Consider the following 21,693-nt stretch of genomic DNA (forward strand, 5'->3'; position numbering starts at 1 on the left):
CCTCCTCATCTAAGGGAGTTATTTTGGCATTGTAGAGATGATGGATCTTCAGCCAAGACAGCCAGTTGAAACACGAAAAATTCTATTGATCAATTTATTACAGTGAAAAGGTTTTGAGACTTGGGGCAGGCAGAACCAGACTGTGGTCCACAGCTATATGAATTTGGACATATAACTTAATCTTTCAGACATGCAGTTTCCTCAGCTACAAAATAGGGATAATAATATCCAGGTCTGCTGTGAACTGAATGGGTCCCCCCATTAGATCCGTATGTGGAAACCTAATCCCCAATGTGATGGTATTTAGAGTTGGGGACTGAGAGGTGATCAGGTCATTAAGGTGGGACCCTCATGAATGGGGTAAGTGCCATTTTTCAAGAAGACCTCAGAGAGTTCCCTCACTCCTTCTGCCAGGAGGGGACACAGTAAGAAGATGTCTGTGAGCCAAGAAGTGGACCCGCACCACAGAGATTCTGCTGCTGGCTTCATCTTGGACATTTTAGCCTCTGGAACTGTGACAAAGTTCTATTGTTTATAAACCACTTAACCTATGGTATTCTGTTATAACAGAGTGAACAAACTAAGATAATGTCATACAACTGTTTTGATAATTAAATGATATAAGGTGTATAGGGGCTTTCCCGGTGGTTCTAGAGACATCAAAAATCAGCCTGCCAACGCAGGAGATGCAAGAGACGCAGTTTTGATCCCTGGGTGTGGAAGATCCTTGGGTAGGAAATGGCAATCCACTCTGGTATTCTTGCCTGGAAAATTCCATGGGCAGAGGAACCTGGGCTACAGTCCATGGGGCTGCAAAGAGTCATGCATGACTGAGTGACTGAGCATACACACACACACACACACACACACACACACACACACACACACACACTGTATAAAGTGCATCATTTAGCCTGGCACGTGGCTGATGCTAAACAAATGATGGTTTCTTTTCCTTTTTAACCCTGGATGAAAAATCTGGTTATACTTTTTCAACTTGAGAACTATTTTTGCTGAATTGAACTTTTCAGGTGATATTCTGAGTTAAGTTTTATATGCTATATTTAAGATAAAGACATAATGAATGATTAATTTCATAGCTATAATATGTGATTTTGAAATACTCATACAGCAATTTTATTTGTGCAGTAGACTTATTTATGGTCAGAAGTTTTCATTCTTTCCCAACTTCAGTAGAAAGTATTCAGCAAGTATCTTAGCAACTGTCTTAGCAAATATACAGATCAGTATAGGAAAGAAGGATGAAACAAATCACAATGACTGACCTGATAGACAAGTGAAAATTCAAACCCAGTAAAATATTATTTTGTACCAAAAGCCTACCAAAACATTAATATGACTTTAATAATAATATCTAACATTTATTGAGCATATATTCTATGCTAGTCATTGTGCTGATCTGCCTACATGGGTTAACTAGCTTATTGTTGACAATGATCCTGTAAGGTAGAATAATTATCCCCATTTTTACACATAAAGAAATTGAAGCATGAGATGTTTAAGTCATTTGTCATGAGGTTACCCAACCAGTAGTTGTCAAAGTCAGGACTGAACTCGAGTCTGTCAGACTTCATCATTCACGTACTCACCCACTACATTGTCCTGCCTCTTCTCAGGCGAGTGAAGATCGATACATTATGAGTCACATACAGAAATTGTTTAGAAAATTTCAGTACTATTTTATTTATTTCTCTTTTTCTCAGTGCTGTTTTAAACTATAAGTATATTGACTCATGTATGTGCCACAGTTTTTTCCAGCTAAGAATGAAGTTATGGGTCAGCATGTGAAGCCCTTAAGAACCTGGATTTTTCATTCCTACTGAACAAGTATCACCTCGGGCAGATCCTGAATTCTTGATCTACCGATCATCATAAAGTAGGATACTTTTAGGACTAGAGGAATTGTTAGGTTAGTGGAAATTGGTCTAACTATGCCATCTTCATCGTTTATAATTTGATCATTTATACATTAATAGAGGCAATAAATAATGTCTATTTATGATGTGTGAGAGAGTGAAAATATGAATATGTGTATATATTTTGATTTTTCATGTGACTAGACACAAATGAATAATTAAAGATCCTTTAAGTGAAAATTACCTCCTTCTCTCAGTGCCCCTACATTCAAGTTAGGCTGACCCCACATAACATCAAATAAATATAAGAGCCTTACAGAAATATTTTAAAATCTCTTTCAAATGAATTATTTGAAAAAAATCTCTTAACTTAAAAGTAAAAATGCAGATACAAATCTTAACAATTTTTTGCTCCCCTGGAGTGATGAATTTGCTGAGAACACTGAAGGGAAGTTTTGAGCAAATTTAACTCCTCTAATAATTTAGACAGTTTCAAAGGAATATTTTATTTAACTTCCTAATTGAAAATAATTTTCTGATTACAGAGTAACAAAAAACTGCTTTGATTTGAAATTTCAATGTCACAGCGCTAAGCCCTGTAAATAAAAGTGTTTTTGTATAATCATTGATTGGTTACACCATTAAATCATGTAAAAAGGTTTCAGTGATAGAGTTCTGGGAGGGCACTACTTAGCCTCAATGAACTTTAAAAAACTGTTTTTTTTTTTTTTAGTGAAGTAAAAATATTTACTTTCAAATGTCTAATCATCAGTATATTTCAGAGGCCTATAAAAATGTATGAATGATGACAAGAGCATGAGTGTTTTTGCTCCCTCTATTTACATATATGAGCCTCTGAATCTGATACCAACTGTACAAGATCAGCCTTTCTTCTGATCAGAAAGAGAAACTCACATTCAGGTATGGAAAGCAGGAGCTGGGAATGCAATGAGTGCATTTCTTGGAAAGCGAGAGAGCTGCTTTTGAAAGCAAGCTAAATGCAGGGAAAAGTATGTCTCACTCAAGCTCCCTTCATGGATAAATCATCACTGCAGGTTTCTCAGCAGATACATCAAAGCTCAAAACACTTTTGTCCAAACGTAATAGAAGATCTCAGTTTAAATTGGTGTGAACTCTTCAAACTAGTCAACCCTACAGAGTTCACAAACAAGCCAATCCTAAAGGAAATCAGTCCTGTATTTTCATTGGAAGGACTGATGATGAAGCTAAAGCTGCAATACGTCCACCTGATGTGAAGAGCTGACTCATCTGAAAAGACCCTGATGCTGGGAAAGATTGAAGGCACGAGGAGAAGGGGACGACAGAGGATGAGATGGTTGGATGGCATCACTGACTCTATGGACATGAGTTTGAGCAAATTCCAGGAGCTGGTGATGGACAGGGAAGCCTGGCATGCTGCAGTCCATGGGGTCGCAAAGAGTCAGACACGACTGAGTGACTGAACTGAACTGAACTTCTTACTGAGACAGACCATGTTACCAGCCACATCCTCAAAACTCAACAGCAAATTCTTGCTCCTCATCTTCCTAAGGTTCCTGTGTCCTTTGAGAAGTGTAGAAAGAAAACCTTCATATTTTTTATTTTGTTTTGTTTTATGGTACATATTCTTTTTTGGTAAAATATTTCTTCAATTCTTTGTGTGTTGCATAGAATCAGATTAGATGAGTAATTTAATATTGATGTTTATTGAATAAGTCTATAAATAAAAGTAATCCAATGAGTAATAAATAATTATTATTTAAATAATTTAAATAACAGTTGATTATTATTTAAATAATAAACACTAGATGATTAGTACTGTGTTAATACTTACATGTATTATCTCTTTATATCCCCACAAAAACCCTATGAAGTGGATAGTCTTAATTCCCCCATTTTACAGATAATGAAAAAGAATGTTAGGAAGAATGAATAATATGTAAGATCATGTAGCTAATTAGCAGCAGACCTTGGATTTGACGGCACAGCTGTGTATTGCTCAAGTCCATGCCCTTGACTGCTAAGCTCTACTGCCTCTCACTGTTAAGCCTCTCCGTGTTGCTTCATTTACACAGAACGTGTGTTTTATTCACACATACATTTTATTGGTGCTGTGTGCAGTCCATTTTTGCCAGATACACATAAAATGCTTGGCATTTGGAGAGGGGTGGTACTTGTTAAACAGAGAGAGAGCTGAACTTGACCTCTTTGAAAATGTATCACTTTGCCCTACATTTTCCCTTTTGAAAATGTATTCCCTGATGATACAAAAGGACGTTTACGTATAATCCAGGATGGATAATTAGGAGGAGATGGAAACAGAAACAAGCGGATCAAGTGTGGATAAAGATGCACATGGACCAGGGGAAAACACATCAAGATGCACTAAGAAATAGAGAGGCAGAACTTCTTCTTCCTCTTCTTTTTTTTTTTTTTTTTTGAGACAGACCTTCCAGTGGTTAAAACTCTATGCTTCCACTGCAAAGTGCACGGCTTCGATCCCTGGTTGGGGTCTAAGATCCCACATGCTGTGCAGCATGCCAAAAATTTTGAAGAAAGAAAAGGAATACAGAGACAGAGGTAGAAAGGGATTGAAATAAAAGAGCAGAAAGGGAAGCAGAATGAATGAATATACCTGTTCATTTTGTATCCCCATGACATAGGTAAAGAATAATAGACAGAAAAACAAATTGTTTGTTCAAATAGATAATTGATTCAGAAGTACAGTTTAATTTGAGATGTATACAATAGCATTTTTTCTTAGAAACAAAACATTTAGGATTTTCACAGATTACCTGCTGAATTCATTCCTGCTATTGAAATTTTTTTCTTCCCCTTTTGATCAAGTTGGCTCTAAAGTTACTAATTCATCTATGATACGCGCTTCGTGGCTGTTGGGATACTGCATGGATTGGTGAGAACTCATCCCTTTGGTTCAATATAGTATCTTGTACTTTAGAGATACTCCATACTTTTTTGTACCGAATAGATACAATAGATAGTCTTTGGATTTTTACCAGATCTAAAGACTGAATGAAGTACTTTCTTTACCAACTCTAAAGTCTTCATCTTAAGGACTCAGACTGAAAGTCAAGTGAAGGACAAGGGTTAATAGCTCAGTCATGTCCAACTCTTCGTGACCCCATGGACTGGGGCTTGCCAAGCTCTTCTGTCCATATGATTCACTAGGCAAAAATACAGAGTACGTTGGACAAGTGAATAGTAAAAAGATGCATAGGTTAAGGACACGGCAAAGAAGGGGAGTATATGTTTGATGTAACTAGGTTCCCAGTGTAGGTGATGGCAGGCAAAATGATTTGAAATGCTCTGGACTGCAAACCCTTGGAATGACGTGTGAGCACAAGTGTCTCAAGGCAGTTGAGGTGCAGTAAAGAACTGTCAGTCCCAAACCCTGAAAAGCCAGCGTGGCCCAAAATGTACAGTTATCTTTTTAAGTAATCTTTTTTAAAACTCTATTTCTGAGGAACGAAATGTGAAAAGAATCTGGTTCATTTTAATTTGTGGTTTTAACATCTGGTGAGAGTACAAGTTTTAAATTATTTATCATTGCTAGTCAAATTCAATAACAACTAATTAAAATAACAGGGTATTTTTATTTGGAAAGGGTTTGTGGGTAAGAAGAGGAAAAGTCAACTGCTTCTTCTCTGTGTTACCATTTTCCCCACACTCTCTGCAGGGGTACAGCATACAAAAACTTTAAAACCTATCAGTGAATATCAGAGTACATATTACATTTAAGGACATATGAGTATAGTTGCTTGATCACCACCTGGTTTTACACAGGTTGAAAAGCATTAAGCACACTTTCCCCAATTCTGTCATTCTGTTGGCCTATCCTCAGTGCCCTAAAATAAAGCTTGAGGCAGAGTAGAAGCCCAATAAAATTTGTTAAATGAGTGAGTGAGTGAACGAATGAGCTTGCAGCCCTGAGCTTTAGGGCCGTTCCAGATCAAGGCTGAGTTCTTTCTTTTAGTTCCATAAACCCAAAGGAGAATTTGATCTTCTCCATCCTGACCCCAGGTACAATGCCAAAGCCCATAGAATCTTATTTTTCAAAATGGAAATCTGCCTTATTGTTTTATTTGCTTTTAAGCCAGAAAACACATGATCATTGTAAAAATTAGACAATACCAAAAGCAAAAGGAAAATAAAAATTATCGCCAATCCCCTACTCCAGTCACAGACGAAGAAGCCAAGATTTAAAGCCAAAAGAAGAGGGACTTGCCCAGGGTCTTATGCCCTTTCAGATGCTTTGAGATGGCGCTTAATTCCTGATTCTGGACATCTGTTTCCTGCACACACCCTGAAATTTCCCATCAAAGTTGGCTGGACCATAAAGCCTGACCTGTACCATTTCCATAAATGATCAGATTTTACAAAATCCTATAGGGTGAACATGGGATTGCTTAACAAATTACAGAATAACATAACTAAAGTGTTCCCCTTGAAACATTAAACTTAATAAGTACAAATATAAGGAAGTACTTAAGTATTTCTCTAAAAAAAAAAAAAAAAAGAGAGAGAGAAAAGGAGTCATACGAACTATAATACCCCTGAAGAAATGTATGTTAAACAAGGGTAGTACAAATTTGTGTGAATTTGTTTTAGGTTATTAAGTGTACCTAGCTAAGCTTTGCTGGGTGCATTTCTTTTACGATTGACTTTAAAGGAAGACATATCCTTCCACACAAAACAAAAAACTAGAGGGAACGAACTGTGTAGATGTATGGAAAATTCTTAGGCAAAATTCTAAAAGAATTTAGCTCATTCACTGTAATTATAGTATGGGGGTAACCACAACAAATTCATCCTATTATTCCTCTCCTGTTGAGTCCCCGTTTCCCAATTCACACAATCAAGGAGGAAGTTGAAGATACTGACCTAGCCTGATGCCCAGCTTCCTGTACCCACTCTCGAATCCCTCTAGCCTCAATTCTGTTGGATCTGCCCCTGGCCTGGTCTGTATTCTGATTCTGCTGTACTTTGGTTTCCTAGCACATCATGAGGAATATAAAGACAGAAACTAGGTCTATTTCTATTTCCCCATTTTCCACTGTTCCTAGCATAGTGCTGATGCTGAATAAACATTCGCAGGGTACAGCATCTTGTAGACTTTCAGGAGAAACTGAGGTCACATAACACATCATTGGAAAGGATAAGAAGTACACTCCAATGGGTCTGGACATCTCTACAGGACTTCCATGTACACTCATCATGGTTGTCCCATGCTATCCCTGGTTCTCCTCCTCTCCCTAATTTTTTGTCTCCTGTGATGGTTTCCATTTCATCTTTTATTTTTTTAAAAATATTATTTTTTCTTTTTTGATGTGGACCATTCTTAAAGTCTTTAATGAATTTGTTACAATATTGCTTCTGTTTTCTGCTTTGGTTTTTGGCCATGAGGCATGTGGGGTCTTAACTCCCCGACCAGGGATTGAACCTGCACCCTGAGGTGGAAGGCGAAGTCTCAATCACTGGACCACCAGGGCAGTCCATCCATTATGTATTTATGACCTCTCTCTGTCTCCACTTGCTTTCATATCACCATTGCTGCCATCCATTTTCTGTTTTTGTGCTACCATTGCTACATTGAGTCTGCCCAAGCCAACTTCTCTAATGATAATTTTCCTCTCATTTTGAACAAAGATCGGAGTGTCTATCTTTCAATGCCTGAAGGAAATCTCTTTTTGGATGTGGTTTCTACCTGAAATTAAGCACTCTCCCCATGCCTACCCAAGCATGCAACACTTCCCAGTTTCCCCTTCCAGTTCCCCAGACTTATAATCTGTGGGATTGTCTTGAGTTTCTCCCTCTCCTGAAAGATTTGCTAATTCTCCCTCTAAAGATGCTCACATTTGATCTTCATTTCCATATTTGCTGCCCTGATTCAGTCCTCATCACTGTGTGTTCAACACTAACACTTCCAGTACCCCCACACTCTAGCCCACTGTAGATAACATCCCACAGTATGTTTTCATTCTTGGTGAAGTCTCTGTTGCCTTTTATATGAAATAGAAACACCCAAGACATACAAATCTAACTCATTCTTCCCTAAGCACTCAACAGGTTTCTTGCACCAGGATTCTTATTCCCACCTCTGAGCTTCTGCAGATGTCACTCCCGCCTCTCCACAGCCCCCCCTTGTATCCATTCATCATCACCATTGTTAACTTCCTCCATAACTCCCACTTCCAGGGAGCCTTTCCTGGCTAGTTTCATCGCAGTATGATAACTGCCTTTTCCTGGCATTAATTTTTAGTTCTGGTTATATCGCTCTGTTGTTTCTTACTTGTTTAGCTAAGGATAATGGTTTTGAAAAATACTAACATACAAGAAAGATGGTACAAATGAGCCTGTTTGCAGGGCAGGAATAGAGATGCAGATGTATAGAAAGGATGCGTGGACACAGCGGGGGAAGGGGAGGGCGGGACGAACTGGGAAAGTTGCATTGACATGTATACACTACCATGTGTATAATAGCTGGCTAGTGGGAATTTGCTGATTGCACGGAAGCTCAGCTCTGTGCTCTGTGATGACCTAGGGGGTGGGATGTCAGGGTGGGGTGGGAGGGACACTCAAGAGGGAGGGGATATACATGTATATATATAGCTGACTCACTTCATTGTACAGTAGAAACTAACATGACACTGTAATGCAATTATACTCCAATAAAAAAATAGTAACATACGTTTATTTATGTGCCAGGTACTAGTCTAGGCCATTTATTAAGTTCAATAATCTTCACAACCACCACAGAAGCTCCATAGATATTATACCTATTTCACAAAGAAGGCAGCTGTGGTGTAGAGAGAAGTTACTTGCTCATGGCCACAGAGCTCATAAGTGAGAGGTGGGATCTGAACCTATGAAGCCCAGGTACTGTTCATGGTATCATGTGGCATACAGCAATCTACTCTGACCAACTTAATCAAAGGCAGTAATCTTACCTTCTTCTTTTGAATTCTCTACACAAATAAGTAGACCCCATGCTTTAAATCCTGGAGGAGGGCACAGCAGCCCACTCTGGTATTCTTGCCTTGAGAATCCCCATGGAGAGAGGAGCCTGACAGGCTACCAGTCACAAAGAGTCACACATGACTGAAGCAATTTAGCACATGCTTTAAATGTATTTTGCTATCAGTGTAAGTTTCTAGTTTTCTACTACAGAATCACTAAGGTATTATCTTATTATCATCTTTTGGAATTACTAATATTATGAGGCAAATTTATTTGATTTTAAATAACTGTTTAACATTTTTCTTTCTGTGAATGCCTATTCTGCTTTCTTAAATGAATGTCTGAGTTAAGTCACATTAAGTGCCACTGTCCTTTGCTCCAAGACCTAAAGATTTAAAAGATGCCTTTATGTTCTGTGTGTTGTATGTCACTGCTTTATTTCCCCAACCTGCCCTTGAAAGTCAACACAACAGAGGCCTCACACAACACAACAACTTTCAATTAGAATCTCCACAATAACACACTCTGCCAGCTACCAACCCATAATATGTCCATTACTGGATTTGGCTGCTTTTCTCATAAGAATAAAAATTTGTATGGAGGTCCATCCGGATCTTACTGCCTTTATTCTTTCAGACTGAAGACTTCCATTTCCTAAATGGTTTCAGTATTCAATATTTGTCTTTTTTTTTTTGGCATTTCAATATTACAAGTGATTTTAAAACTTTTATCCATACATTGTCTTTGTCATTTAAAAGTCTATGGATAATATGAAAGACACAGATTAAATCTCCAATCTCTCTTTTTCTTGATGTTTGTTTGCCCAAAATTTTAGAGTCTTAATGGCTGGGAATATTTTCTACAACTGCTTTTGCAAACAGTTTAGTGTGCCATATATTTGGCCCTCGAGGCCAGTGATCTTCGAGGCCTGAAACCAGTATTGTGGATAACAGAACAGAGAAACCTTACCTTTCTGCTTCCAGACGCATCTCTTCTCGCTTTTGCCTCCTGAGTTCTCTGCGACGTTCAAAATCATCCATGGTGTGGGTTCAGAGTTAGGGAGACCAGAGAACGTCTGGATCTAAAGGGGAGGAAGCAAAATCGATATTATAGATGAGTCATCTTAGCCCCTCACCATTATTTTATCCCCCTTTTCTTTATTCTTAAGAAAAACACTTTAGAAGATGAATGAGGTAGCCAGTGATCAATTTCTGACTCCCAAGCCAAGCTGTGTCCTTTATGTGCTAAATTCAGTCCCATTCGCGCAACTTAGAGACAGATAAGTAAAATCCCAGAATCACAAGTTGTTTTTATTTTTATTTTTATTTTTTTAAAGCAAAGACCTTGAGAGACAGGTCTGACGACTTGAAATATTGCTGGGATCACTCGAAAGCTACTGAATGATCTTGTTCTTTGTAACCTGCTGAACTACAGACCAAAGTTATAAAAATCAGTGAACAAAGAAAGAGGAAAGGGGAACACAAGTGAGAAAAAGAAAAGTGGCAAGACAAGGAATGTCTGGAACTAAGAGAAAAGCAGAAGTAAAGAAAAAAAGAAAACAATACAAGCATCTAGGCATCATTTGCATATCCTAAAAGAATATTAATATCAAAATGATAATAAAGACCACAGCAAGAGTACCATGACTAAAGAGTGCAGCAGCATTTTTCAAAGCAGTTACATATGATCAAACTGTTTTCAGAGCTCAGAAGTCGCTGCTCTTTGTAACCCAACCATTTTCTCCTTTCCTACCTCCTCTGTGATGGTTTTAATCCCAGAAAGATCTTCCCTTTCCAGCTCTTCAACTGAGAAGTCTGCTTTTCCTGCGTCTCTGTGCCATGGAGTCAAGTATTCCAGAATTCCCCTGCAGCCCCCAAACCCAAAATGACTACCAGAAAAGGGGAAGCGGGCTCTTTTTGTCCTTGCTTTGTTTACAGAGCTGTCAGTGGTTAGTTAAACTCGGCCTGGAATCTGGCATTTAAGGCCTGCTTGAAGATTGTTTCCTGTGTGGAGCGGGAGGCCTCCACTTCCTCTGGAATCCTAGACTCTGTGCTGCACTCAGATCACAAAAAATATTTTCCAGCCCTTTCTGTGCACATGAGACAAGCCATTTGCCCTGCGTAAGAAGAGAGAGACGGGCAAAAACTGAAGCCATCCCCTAATGGCATCTTTGTGTGAGGGAGTGAAAAGCAAAACCTAGACTTTAAGGCCAAGTTCAGAAACCTGAAATCACTAGATGCTTTTATTTTTCCAAGCATTTCCCCCCTTAAAAAAACCCACAAAAACAAAAATAAAATCTTAGCCAACCAAAACAAAACGATACAACGTTTGAATTCCGCCTCCCTTCTTATTCCCTAAGGTATTATTTATACTGCTCATAAATCCTTCGGAAATTCAAATTTGGGTGTTTATTTGGGGATTTTTGACTTTTCAGTGTTTTTCTATCTGCCTCTTACAAAGAGTTCTTTCCAAATATTTAGCTAGTTATAAAGGAAAAAAACCCGTTTTCTTTTTTGAAAAATTACTTTCAGCAACCAAGAAAAAAATTTCTTTATATTTTTCAGTCTGATCTCTCCATAGTTATCAGAATGGAAAAAAAAGAAAGTGGTTCGAGGGTCTCCTGAGAGGCCACGTGTCTCCCTGGGGTGGGCTCCTGTTCTGAGCACAATGCAAGGTGCGTGAGGACTGCCCTGGGAGCAGCGGGACCAGACCTCCATGACCTGAGAGCTGGGTGCAGTGGGGCAAAGGCTTCTCCTTCCTTCCTTCAGTGAAGTCTTTTGTTGTATATACACCACTTCTGGAATAACTATAGCAACAGCAAACAGAAACGGGAGAAAGAGGTTCTGTCTGTAAGCAAACAATTTCACTTTTCTTAATTTATCTAAGTAGCTTGAAGAGCAGCCTCTAAGCCTCTGGGTCTCGCTCCAGCCTCATTAAGCCGAGGAGTCGTGCTGGTGGTTCGCTAGCAGTGGCGGCTGGGTTTTTCTCAGACTATACCTCTAGTGCAGGTGCCTACGAGTGGTGAAACAAACATTTCCAAGCAGGCCGAAGATGCGCACGGCTGGCAGAGCCAAGCAGCATCCTGGGGCATTCGGGGAGTGCAGCTAATTAACACCACATGGTCACTGTGGTTGGCCACCCTCACTGGCTCTCGACCCACGCAGATTTTTTCCCTGACCCATTCCGTCCTCCTACTCCTCACCTTTTACCGTGTGTGTGTGTGTGTGTTTGCCACTCAGTCATGTCCAACTCTTTGTGACCCCGTGTCCTGGAGCCTGCAAGGCTCCTCTGTCCAGGGGACTCTCCAGGCAAGAATACTGGAGTGGGTTGTCATTCCCTTCTCCAGGGGATCTTCTGACCCAGGGATCGAACCCGGGTCTCCCACATTGCAAGCAGATCCCATCTTTTATTATTTGGGTGTTTTTCTCCTTCAACCATATAGGAACTCTACCTAACCAGGTGTTTGCTCATTGAATGAAGTAAGGCACTAGGAGGAGGAGAGAGGGAGTGAGCGCTCTATGAAGCTTTTATACACATGATGGCTTTCTGGGCTCTGCTTGGCGGATGTGTGATGGGTACACTTGAGGTGGTGGAAGAAGCACATTTCTGTACCGGGTGGTGTGGGATGACTGTCACGTGCTGTGTTTGGGGGGAAGTTGTCTATGCTTGTGAAAATGGCTCTTTGCTGGTCCCACTGTAGGATGGAGCTGGAAGTCTTCTCAATCCTCACACCCTCATATCATCACAGAACTTCTCTGAACCTCCCTGGCACTGTTCCCCATAAGGGGAGGCACGTCTGGGGAGAACTGTAAATGAATTTCCCCTTTTGGAAGCAGCAGCTCCCATGTCCTCAGCTAGTAATCTCTCATTTCCTCCCTGACCCCCAGTCGATGCTGAACTCCTTCCAGTAACATTGGACAGGAAACAAACTCTCCATCAACCAAGTGATGACATGTCAAGGCAGAGAGCTTCTGTAAACAGTGGAGCTCATGAGTGTCGCAAGTGGACAGAGTAGCTTGATAGACAGACGCAGACGAAGGGAGATATTATCCACGAATGTGACAGATGGGTTCTTGAAAAGCTTTATGAAAATCTAAATTTTTGTGCTGGGGAGATTGTAGTCATGCTACTGAAAAACCTTGGTGTGACTCCTTTTGTCAAGGGAGAAAAAGCATTTTACAAAGGCAGGAGAACCATCACCTACTGATATAACTGTCTTTTCAATATGGGTTCTCAAATACCAGATTTTCTTAAAATAGGGCATGTCTATGCTGGTACAATTAAGGAGTAAGTCAATGTCAGAGATTTCAAATTACTTAACATGCTGCCCTTCCTTTGGGTAACAGCACTGCCAAGCCGATGATACAGGTGACTGGCGCCGTGAGTGACCCTCCTGTGTGTCTATCACGTGGCTCACCTCCGTGCCAAAGCAGCCTGAAGCTTCCTCCTTCCCTGTCCTTCTCTCTGCTTTCTTTTCCGCTCTCAACTTCTTTTTGGGGGATGGGGAGATATTTATCAATAGTTCTTCTGTCATTTCCTTTTTTTATGTGTCTCATTCTGTGATACTTTCTTTGTTTCCTCCCTTATTCATTTTCCTCTCTGTATTGGGAATTAAAATCTACATATTAAATCCAATCTAGGATTCTTCTCCTTAAAAATATTGAGTTTAATTTCCAATGTGCGTCTTTCAATCACGAATTCTAACTATTATTATATTTTACCTTTGCAAAGTTTTTTTTTTTTTTTCCTTAATGGATATGTGACCTTCACTAGAGATATTTCCTGAGAAACCTTTATAAGGAGAACTAGTTTCTGCTTTTGTTTGGGACAGGGTTGGTGGAAGGTAGGAAGTCATCTTAAATGTGTATGTGTGTGCACATATGTGGGTGTGTATGTGTTTGTGTGTGTGTGAGTGTATGTGCATGTATTAATATGTGTATTTACACACATGCACACAGGTGTAAAAATAGTCAAGGCAGTAGGTGGTAGCTGCTACTGCTGCTAAGTCACTTCAGTCATGTCCAACTCTGTGTGACCCCAGAGATGGCAGCCTACCAGGCTCCCCTGTCCCTGGGATTCTCCAGGCAAGAACACTGTAGTGAGTTGCCATTTCTTTCTCCAATGCATGAAAGTGAAAAGTGAACGTGAAGTCGCTCAGTCTTGTCCGACTCCTAGCGACCCCATGGACTGCAGCCTACCAGGCTCTTCCATCCATGGGACTTTCCAGGCAAGAGTACTGGAGTGGGGTGCCATTGCCTTCTGGTAGCTAGCTGGCCAGTATTGGAGAAGGAAATGGCAACCCACTCTAGTGTTCTTGCCTGGAAAATCCCAGAGATGGGAGAGCCCGTGGACTGCCGTCTATTGGGTCGCACAGAGTTGGACACGACTGAAGTGACTTAGTAGCAGCAGCTGTCCAGTACTCCATTATTAAGGGGAGAAATACGTAGAGAAAGCTAGGTTCTATCTACCTTCAAATCATCATAGACTGAATGGTGAATGATTGCAGGAGGTCCTTGGAATTTGGGGCAGTGCCAACAGTGGTCTCAGAACACATCAAGAATAAAATCTGTTGTGTCAGGGACGCTAAGTCAATGCAACGTTCAAAGGTAACCAACATGAATCAAATATGTGCTATGTGCTGGATCATATTTTTTTAATTAAAATTTTTTTTTTAATTAATTTTTTTTAGTGTAGTTTTAAGTTGAAGGAGCAACAGACATGGAACAATGAATTGGTTCAAAATAGGGAAAGGAGTACATCAAGGCTGTAAATTGTCACCTTGCTTATTTAACTTCTATGCAGAGTACATCATGTGAAACTTCAGGCTGGATGAATCACAAGCTGAATCAAGATTGCTGAGAGACGTATCAATAATCTCAGATATGCCTATGATACCACTTTAATAGCAGAAAGTGAAGAGAAACTAAAGAGCCTCTTGATGAAGGTGAAAGAGGAGAGTGAAAAAGTTGACTTAAAACTCAACATTCAAAAAACTAAGATCATGGCATCTGGTTCTATCACTTCATGGCAAATAGATGGAGAAAATGTGGAAACAGTGTCAGATTTCACTTTCTCAGACTCCAAAATCACTGTGGACAGTGACTGCAGCCATAAATTAAAAAACACTTGCTCCTTGAAAGAATAGCTATGACAAACCTAGTGTGTCAAAAAGCAGAGACATGATTTTGCCTACAAAGGTCTGTCTAGTCAAAGTTATGGTTTTTCCAGTAGTCATATATGGATGTGAAAGTTGGACTATAAAGAAAGCTGAGCACTGAAGAACTGATGCTTTTGAACTGTGGTGCTGGAGAAGACTCTTGAGAATCCTTTGGACAGCAAGAAGATCAAACCAGTCAATCCTAAAGGAAATCAAGCCTGAATATTGCTAGGAAGGGCTGAAACTGAAACTCCAATACTTTGGTCACCTGAGGCAAAGAACTGATTCATTGGAAAAGACCCTGATGCTGGGAAAGATTGAGGGCAAGAGGAGAAGGGGGCATCAGAGGATGATATGGTTGGATGGCATCATTGACTCAATGGATATGAGTTTGAGCAAATTCTGGGACTTAGTGAAGGACAGAGAAACCTGGCATGCTGCAGTTAATGGGGTCACAAAGAGTTGGACATGACTAAGTGACTGAAAAACATAGTTTAAGGAAAAACTGAGCAGACAGTAGAGTATCCATCTATTCCCTCACCTTTACCCCCACCTGGTGTTTCTGTGTTTGCACTGAACTGTGTACTCCCCACCAAAAGATATGCTGAAGTCCTACCCCCAGCACCTCAGAATGTGACCTTGTTTAGAAATTGTGTCCTTGCACATGTAGTCAAGTTAAGACGAGTATTAGGATGGGCCCTAATCCTGTATGACTGGTGTCCTTATAAAAAGGGGAAATTTGGACTTAGAGACAGATATACACAGAGGGAAGATCATGGGCAAACACATGAGAATATGGTGCAGCAGGAATGCCTCAGGCTATGAGCAGCTAGGAGGGAGACATTCCCTGGGGTCTTCAGAGGGCCCCTGCTGACACTTTGATTTCTAGTCTCTGGAACTGTGACATAATAAATTTCTGTTCTAAGCCACCCAGTTTGTGGTACTTTGTTACAGCAGTCCTAGCAAACTAACACAGCCCATTACTAAAATCTTGCAGTGGAACATTTGTTATAATTAACGAGCTAATATTGACTTGTTTTTGTCACTCAGTCACTAAGTCATGTCTGACTCTTGGTGACTCCATGCACTGTGTTACACCAGGCTTCCCTGTCCTGCACTGTCTCCGGAGCTTGCTCAAATCAATGTTTGTTGAGTCTGTGATGCTATCTAACCGTCTCATCTTCTGCTACCCTCTTCTCCTTTTGCCTTCAATCTTTCCCAGCATCAGGGTCTTTTCCAGCTCTCACATCCATACATGACTACTGGAAGAACCATAGCTTTGACTATACAGACCTGTCAGCAAAGTGATGTCTCTGCTTTTTAATATTCTTTCTAGGTTTGTCATAGCTTTCCTTTCAAGGAGCAAGCGTTTTAATTTCTTGGCTGCAGTTACATCCGCAGTGATTTTGGAGCCCAAGGAAAGAAAATCTGTCACTGCTTCTACTTTTTCCCCTTCTATTTGCCATGAAGCATTGGGATTGGATGCCATGATCTTAGTTTTTTGAATGTTGAGTTTTAAGTCAGTTTTTTCACTCTCCTCTTTCACTCTCATCAAGAGGCTCTTAAGTTCCTCTTAGCTTTTTGCCATTCAACGGGATCATCTGCATATCTGAGGTTGTTGATATTTCTCCTGGCAATCTTGATTCCAGCTTGTGATTCATCCAGTCTGGCATTCCACACGATGTACTCTGCATATGTTCAATAAACAGGGTGACAATATACAGCCTTGCTGTACTATTTCCCCAATTTTGAACCAGTTCATCGTTCCATGCCCAGTTCTAGCTATTGCTTCTTGATTGGCAAACATGTTTCTTAGGAGGCAGGTACGGTGGTTTGGTATTCTCATCCCTTAAAGAATTTTCCAGTTTGTTGTGATCCACACAAAGGCTTTAGCATAGTCAATGAAGCAGAAGAAGATATTTTCCTGGAATTCCCTTGCTTTCTCTATGATCCAACTAATATTGGCAATTTGATCTCTGGTTCCTCTGCCTTTTCTAAACCCAGCTTGTACATCTGGAAGTTATTGGCTTATGTATTGCTGAAGCCTAACTTGAAGGATTTTGAGCATAACCTTACTAGCATGTGAAATGAGCACAATTGTCCAGTAGTTTGAGCATTCTTTTACACTGCCCTACTTTGAGATTGGGATGAAAAGTGACTGACCTTTTCCAGTCCTGTGGTCACTGCTGAGTTTTCCAAATTTGCTGACACATTGAATGAAGCACTTTTACAGCATCATCTTTTAGATGTTTAAATAGCTCACCTGGAATTCTATCACCTCCGCTAGCTTTTAAGGTTCATGTATACGTTAAGTTTCACACTTTGGCACATTCTACGGGTTAACACATAATGTTATGTGTTTACCATCACAGTATCAGACAGAATAGTTTCATTGTCCACATTCATGCATTTCTGGCTCAAATTTCAATTCCTTTATGCCTTTCCTGAGGACTCCAGTTTGGTAGTGATATCTCACTCCTTGAATATCCATCATTCAATTTTGGTAATTAATAATGTACTGCCTTGCCCTGGCTTATTAGTTGTTCTAACTAGTACTTAAATATGTTACTGATTTACTTTCCATATGCTTTCATTCTTAAGGCCACTTATGAATAGACACAGCCTTTTAAAAGCTCTTTTCACTCTGGGGACATAGCAGGCATTCAGGAATTGTAACTGATTTGAACTATTAGATTTTTATTCTTGATTTTACCATGCTGAGAGTGAAAAATGTAACTCAAGCTGAATCATCTCTGTGGTTTACTGACTGATTCGTGTTTACAAAGTGAATTAAAGACCTAGGTAATAGACTATATATGAATCTCAAAAGTTATATAAACCCACATTTGCAGTAGTTACACAGTAGATCTGGCAGTGGTTTCTTTCTGACGACAGAAAGTGAACTTTTGTCCTTAAAAAAAAAAAATCAACTTATCAACCTGCTTTACTCTTTTCTCAACTAAATAGTTCATTTGGGACTCAAAAACCAAATAAACGCATAGATTCTAACATACAGTTTGGACTTAACTTTAGCTCAACCTTCACCATTTTGCTCCAAAAATCTGTGCTACTTTTAAAAAAATGCAATCACTAAGACACATGTGTCAAGACCAGGAACACAGAAATAAAAATGAATGGGATCAATCTGAGGAACTCTGCCTTCTCAAGTTGTTTCTTTTCTCTCATCAGTGAATACAGAACACGAGGCCCTACTAAGAGCAGATTACCTTGTTATGACCTGTTTTTTTCTTTCCTCCTCTGCTCAGTCTTTCGTTATTACTTTTTTCTCTATTCATAATTTCTCCACTTGCAAAACAGGAGAACAGAAGTCTTAATGTTACAAAAATCCATGTCTTCACGGCCCCCTTTCCACCTTAGGAGGGGTGGACACTGGGCGTTTCAGATGTGAAGGGATGGCGTTTATCTACACTGGCCTCCACACTGGGGAAGGCCACGCACTTCGGAATTTTATGTCTCATCTCCAAGCGTTACTAACCATTTGGAGCACTTCAAGTTGTTCACAGTCCCATGGCATTTCACTGATCTTCCCAAGTAAGAAAAGTAGAGTCACCTCCATTTAAAGAAAGAAGACTGAGACAAATAGGACTGTGGCATCAGCTCCTGCACCACAGCCCATCAATGGAAAACCAGGACTGGTATTTAGACTAATCTCTAAACCAAGCTGAAACGTTTTCTTATAAGAGAGAAAGAATTAAAAATTTGGAATACTATTCCTTTGGTACCCTTTTCGAGAGTTTGAAATACTCTTTCACAACAAACTCCAGGAAACTTAGACCAAAAGACACAGAACAGAACATATCAAATCAGCAAAGACATATGGTCACTGTTGCTCTCTTGGCCCAGAAAGAAGAGAAAAGCATCAAAAGTCATGGGAGTGAATTGCTACGGCAAAGACAGAAATTCTCCACCAATCTAGGCCCAGGTGAGAAAAAAATGCATCGCTATGCTTTAAAAATTCCTAAATGTGCTTTCTAAATGCATACCTGATAACAGAGGCTAATTCTGATGTCATATCAGGGTAGGATCTTTGTCCCAGTGGACCTATCCAACTATGGATGGGGCTACTGAGAAAATGTGAACCCAATTACTGGAAATAGTCAGGTAGAGGTGAAATGGCCATCTGTTTAAGGTTGTAGTGGGAAGCTATTTTTTGAGATTCTAAGGCTGTGTTGCTCAATATGGTTGTCACTAGTCACAGGAGGTGATTTAAATAATCAAAATTAAGTAAAATTAGAAATTCAATGCCTCTGTCTCACCAGCCCCATTTCAAGTGCTCTGTAGCCACATGTGTCTAGTGGCTTCCATGTAAGACAGCACAGAGAACATTCAATCATCACAGAAAGTTCTATTGGACAGCCCACTGTAAGGCCTTCCAACTCCTAAAATGAAGTGACTTTACCATGGTGTTATGCAGTTCAGAGACATCTCTGTCTTCAAAAACCTTATGTCTCCTAGAGTAGACGGAATAGAAATGAGGGGTATGGTATGGGCCAGCCTCTCAAAGCAGGGATGTATTTATTTAATCCTCTCATTAGTAACTTCTTTGTTGATCTATGAGATATATTTCAGATCTGCAGTCTTGCTGTTCTGAGCACACTTGCAACTGAGAAAGTGAAATGACTGCTCAGCTCAAAAGAAGCTGAGACACTGTCTGAAGAGAGACCACACTTCGAATTGCACAAGACCCAAGAGTGGCTTACTTGGAACAAAAGGTCAGAGGCCATAGGTCTTCACCAATTATAAACATGGTACGGAGGTCACCATATTTTACATAACAGTTTAGTTTTCCTTGTGCATGACCCTCTGGCCTTTCCAGTCTACTCAGCTATAAAAATATTAGCAATGCATGAGTTTGTGTCTAACATTTCCAATTTAGTGATCAACAACAAGATCCAGAGCCTTACCCAGGTATCCTGCTAGTATAAGAGATTAGTAAGGTGACAGAGTTTAGATGTACTCAGTCGTGTCTGACTCTTGGTGATACTATAGACTGTAGCCCTTGGAAGAAAAGCTATGACAAACCTAGACAGCATAGTAAAAAGCAGAGACATTACTTTGCCAACAAGGTTCGTATAATCAAAACTATGGTTTTTCCAGTGGTCATGTATGGATGTGAGAGTTGAACCAAAAAGAAGGCTGAGTGCTGAAGAATTGATGCTTTTGAACTGTGGTGTTGGAGAAGACTCTCAAGAGTCCCTTGGACTGCAAGGAGATCCAACCGGTCTATCCTAAAGGAAATCAGTCCTGAATATTCATTGGAAGGACTGAGAATGAAGCTGAAGCTCCAGTACTTTGGCCACCTGATGCAAAGAACCTACTCACTGGAAAAGATCCTGATGCTGGGAAAGACTGACGGGAGGAGGAGAAGGGGACGACAGAGGATGAGATGCTTGGATAGCGTCATCTACTCAATGGACGTGAGTTTGAGTAAGCTCCAGGAGGTGGTGAAGGACAGGATGTCTGGTGTGCAGCAGTACATGGGGTCACAAAGAGTTGGATATGACTGAGTGAATAAGACTGTAGCTCACTAGGCTCCTCTGTCCACGGGATTTTCCCAGCAAGAACACGGGAGTAGGTTGCCATTTCTTCCTCCAGGGGATCTTTTCAACCCAGAGACTGAATCCTCGTCTCTCACATCAAAAGCAGATTCTTTACCACTGAGCCCATGGGGAAGCCCATAGCAGGACACAAATCCATTTACACTGCTGCGAACAATCCAACGGTATGCCCTAGTGATACTTTGTACTGGTGACATTTTTGCACATGAAGGACATGTTATTACAATCAGGGGATTAATTTTTCCTTAGTAAATTGTTCAACATCTATTCATCATGATCATCAAATGCACTTACTGTGTTTTAGAATTTTGAAGCAAGTTAGAGACTATATTCTAGGAGTTTGTAATCTAAGGTGATAAGCTTTGAAGCCAAACTGAGGGACATTATCCATTATGTCTCTCAAATGTAATAGATACACATTTTAACATATAAATCTGCAACGAAGTTAAATAACAAATTGAAAAGTGCCTAGACTGCTTCTTCCTCCCTTTCTCATGAGTCATTTAGATGGTAGTTTCACCCATTTATTAGTTTGGGAATTTCTGGACTTTCCTTCAAATAAAGAATGGCTCAGAGTGTAAACCCGCTTACGACAAGCAGAGATGACAGGATCTCTGAATCTTGTATTCACTGACATGAGTGTTTACTGATACCTGTATTATTGGAGCTTGCATTTTAATTACTGAACACATATCTGTCTTCCCTAGAAGGCTGTATGGAGAAGGAAATGGCAACCGACTCCAGTATTCTTGCCTAGAGAATCCCTTGGGAAGAGGAGCCTGGCAGGCTATAGCCCACAGGGGTGCAAAGAGCTGTATACAACTGAGCGACTAACACACAGAAGGTTGTAATCTCCTAGTGATAATCATTCATTTTTATCAACCCTCAAAGTTTTTAACTATTTTTTTTTCTTATAGTCAGCACTAAGTTCACACTTGTTGAATTAAAGTGAGTTCCAGGGCATTGCTTATTTTTGGATTTAATTGGTAAACAGAGGAACTTGGCTAAGACATGATCAAAAGGTCATGCCTCCAGCTGAACTCTTAGTAACCTTGGGGATGGTGGTTCACTACAAAGCTCTATTTTATATTGAGACTTGTAG

The 21,693-nt window shown here is 40.1% G+C and overlaps 1 protein-coding gene across 11 annotated transcripts in view; it reads right to left on the minus strand.

Moving 5' to 3' along the window:
- CALD1 (caldesmon 1) overlaps nucleotides 1-21,693 on the minus strand; it is a 232,720-nt gene that overhangs the window by 96,804 nt on the left and 114,223 nt on the right. For 10 of the 11 annotated variants that reach the window (XR_001917943.1, XM_018046901.1, XM_018046904.1 and 7 more), the window contains one exon: nucleotides 9,825-9,936. Coding sequence is in view for 10 of the 11 variants with exons in the window: in XM_018046901.1 (XP_017902390.1) it covers nucleotides 9,825-9,895 (71 nt within the window). In the remaining variant the exon portion in view is untranslated. Of the gene's footprint in view, nucleotides 1-9,824; nucleotides 9,937-10,607; nucleotides 11,023-21,693 lie in introns of those variants that run through there. The other variant, XM_018046905.1, reaches the window with a different exon arrangement.

Source organism: Capra hircus, chromosome 4 (assembly GCF_001704415.2).
Source record: "Capra hircus breed San Clemente chromosome 4, ASM170441v1, whole genome shotgun sequence".
In the NCBI taxonomy this organism is placed as follows: Eukaryota; Metazoa; Chordata; class Mammalia; order Artiodactyla; family Bovidae; genus Capra; species Capra hircus.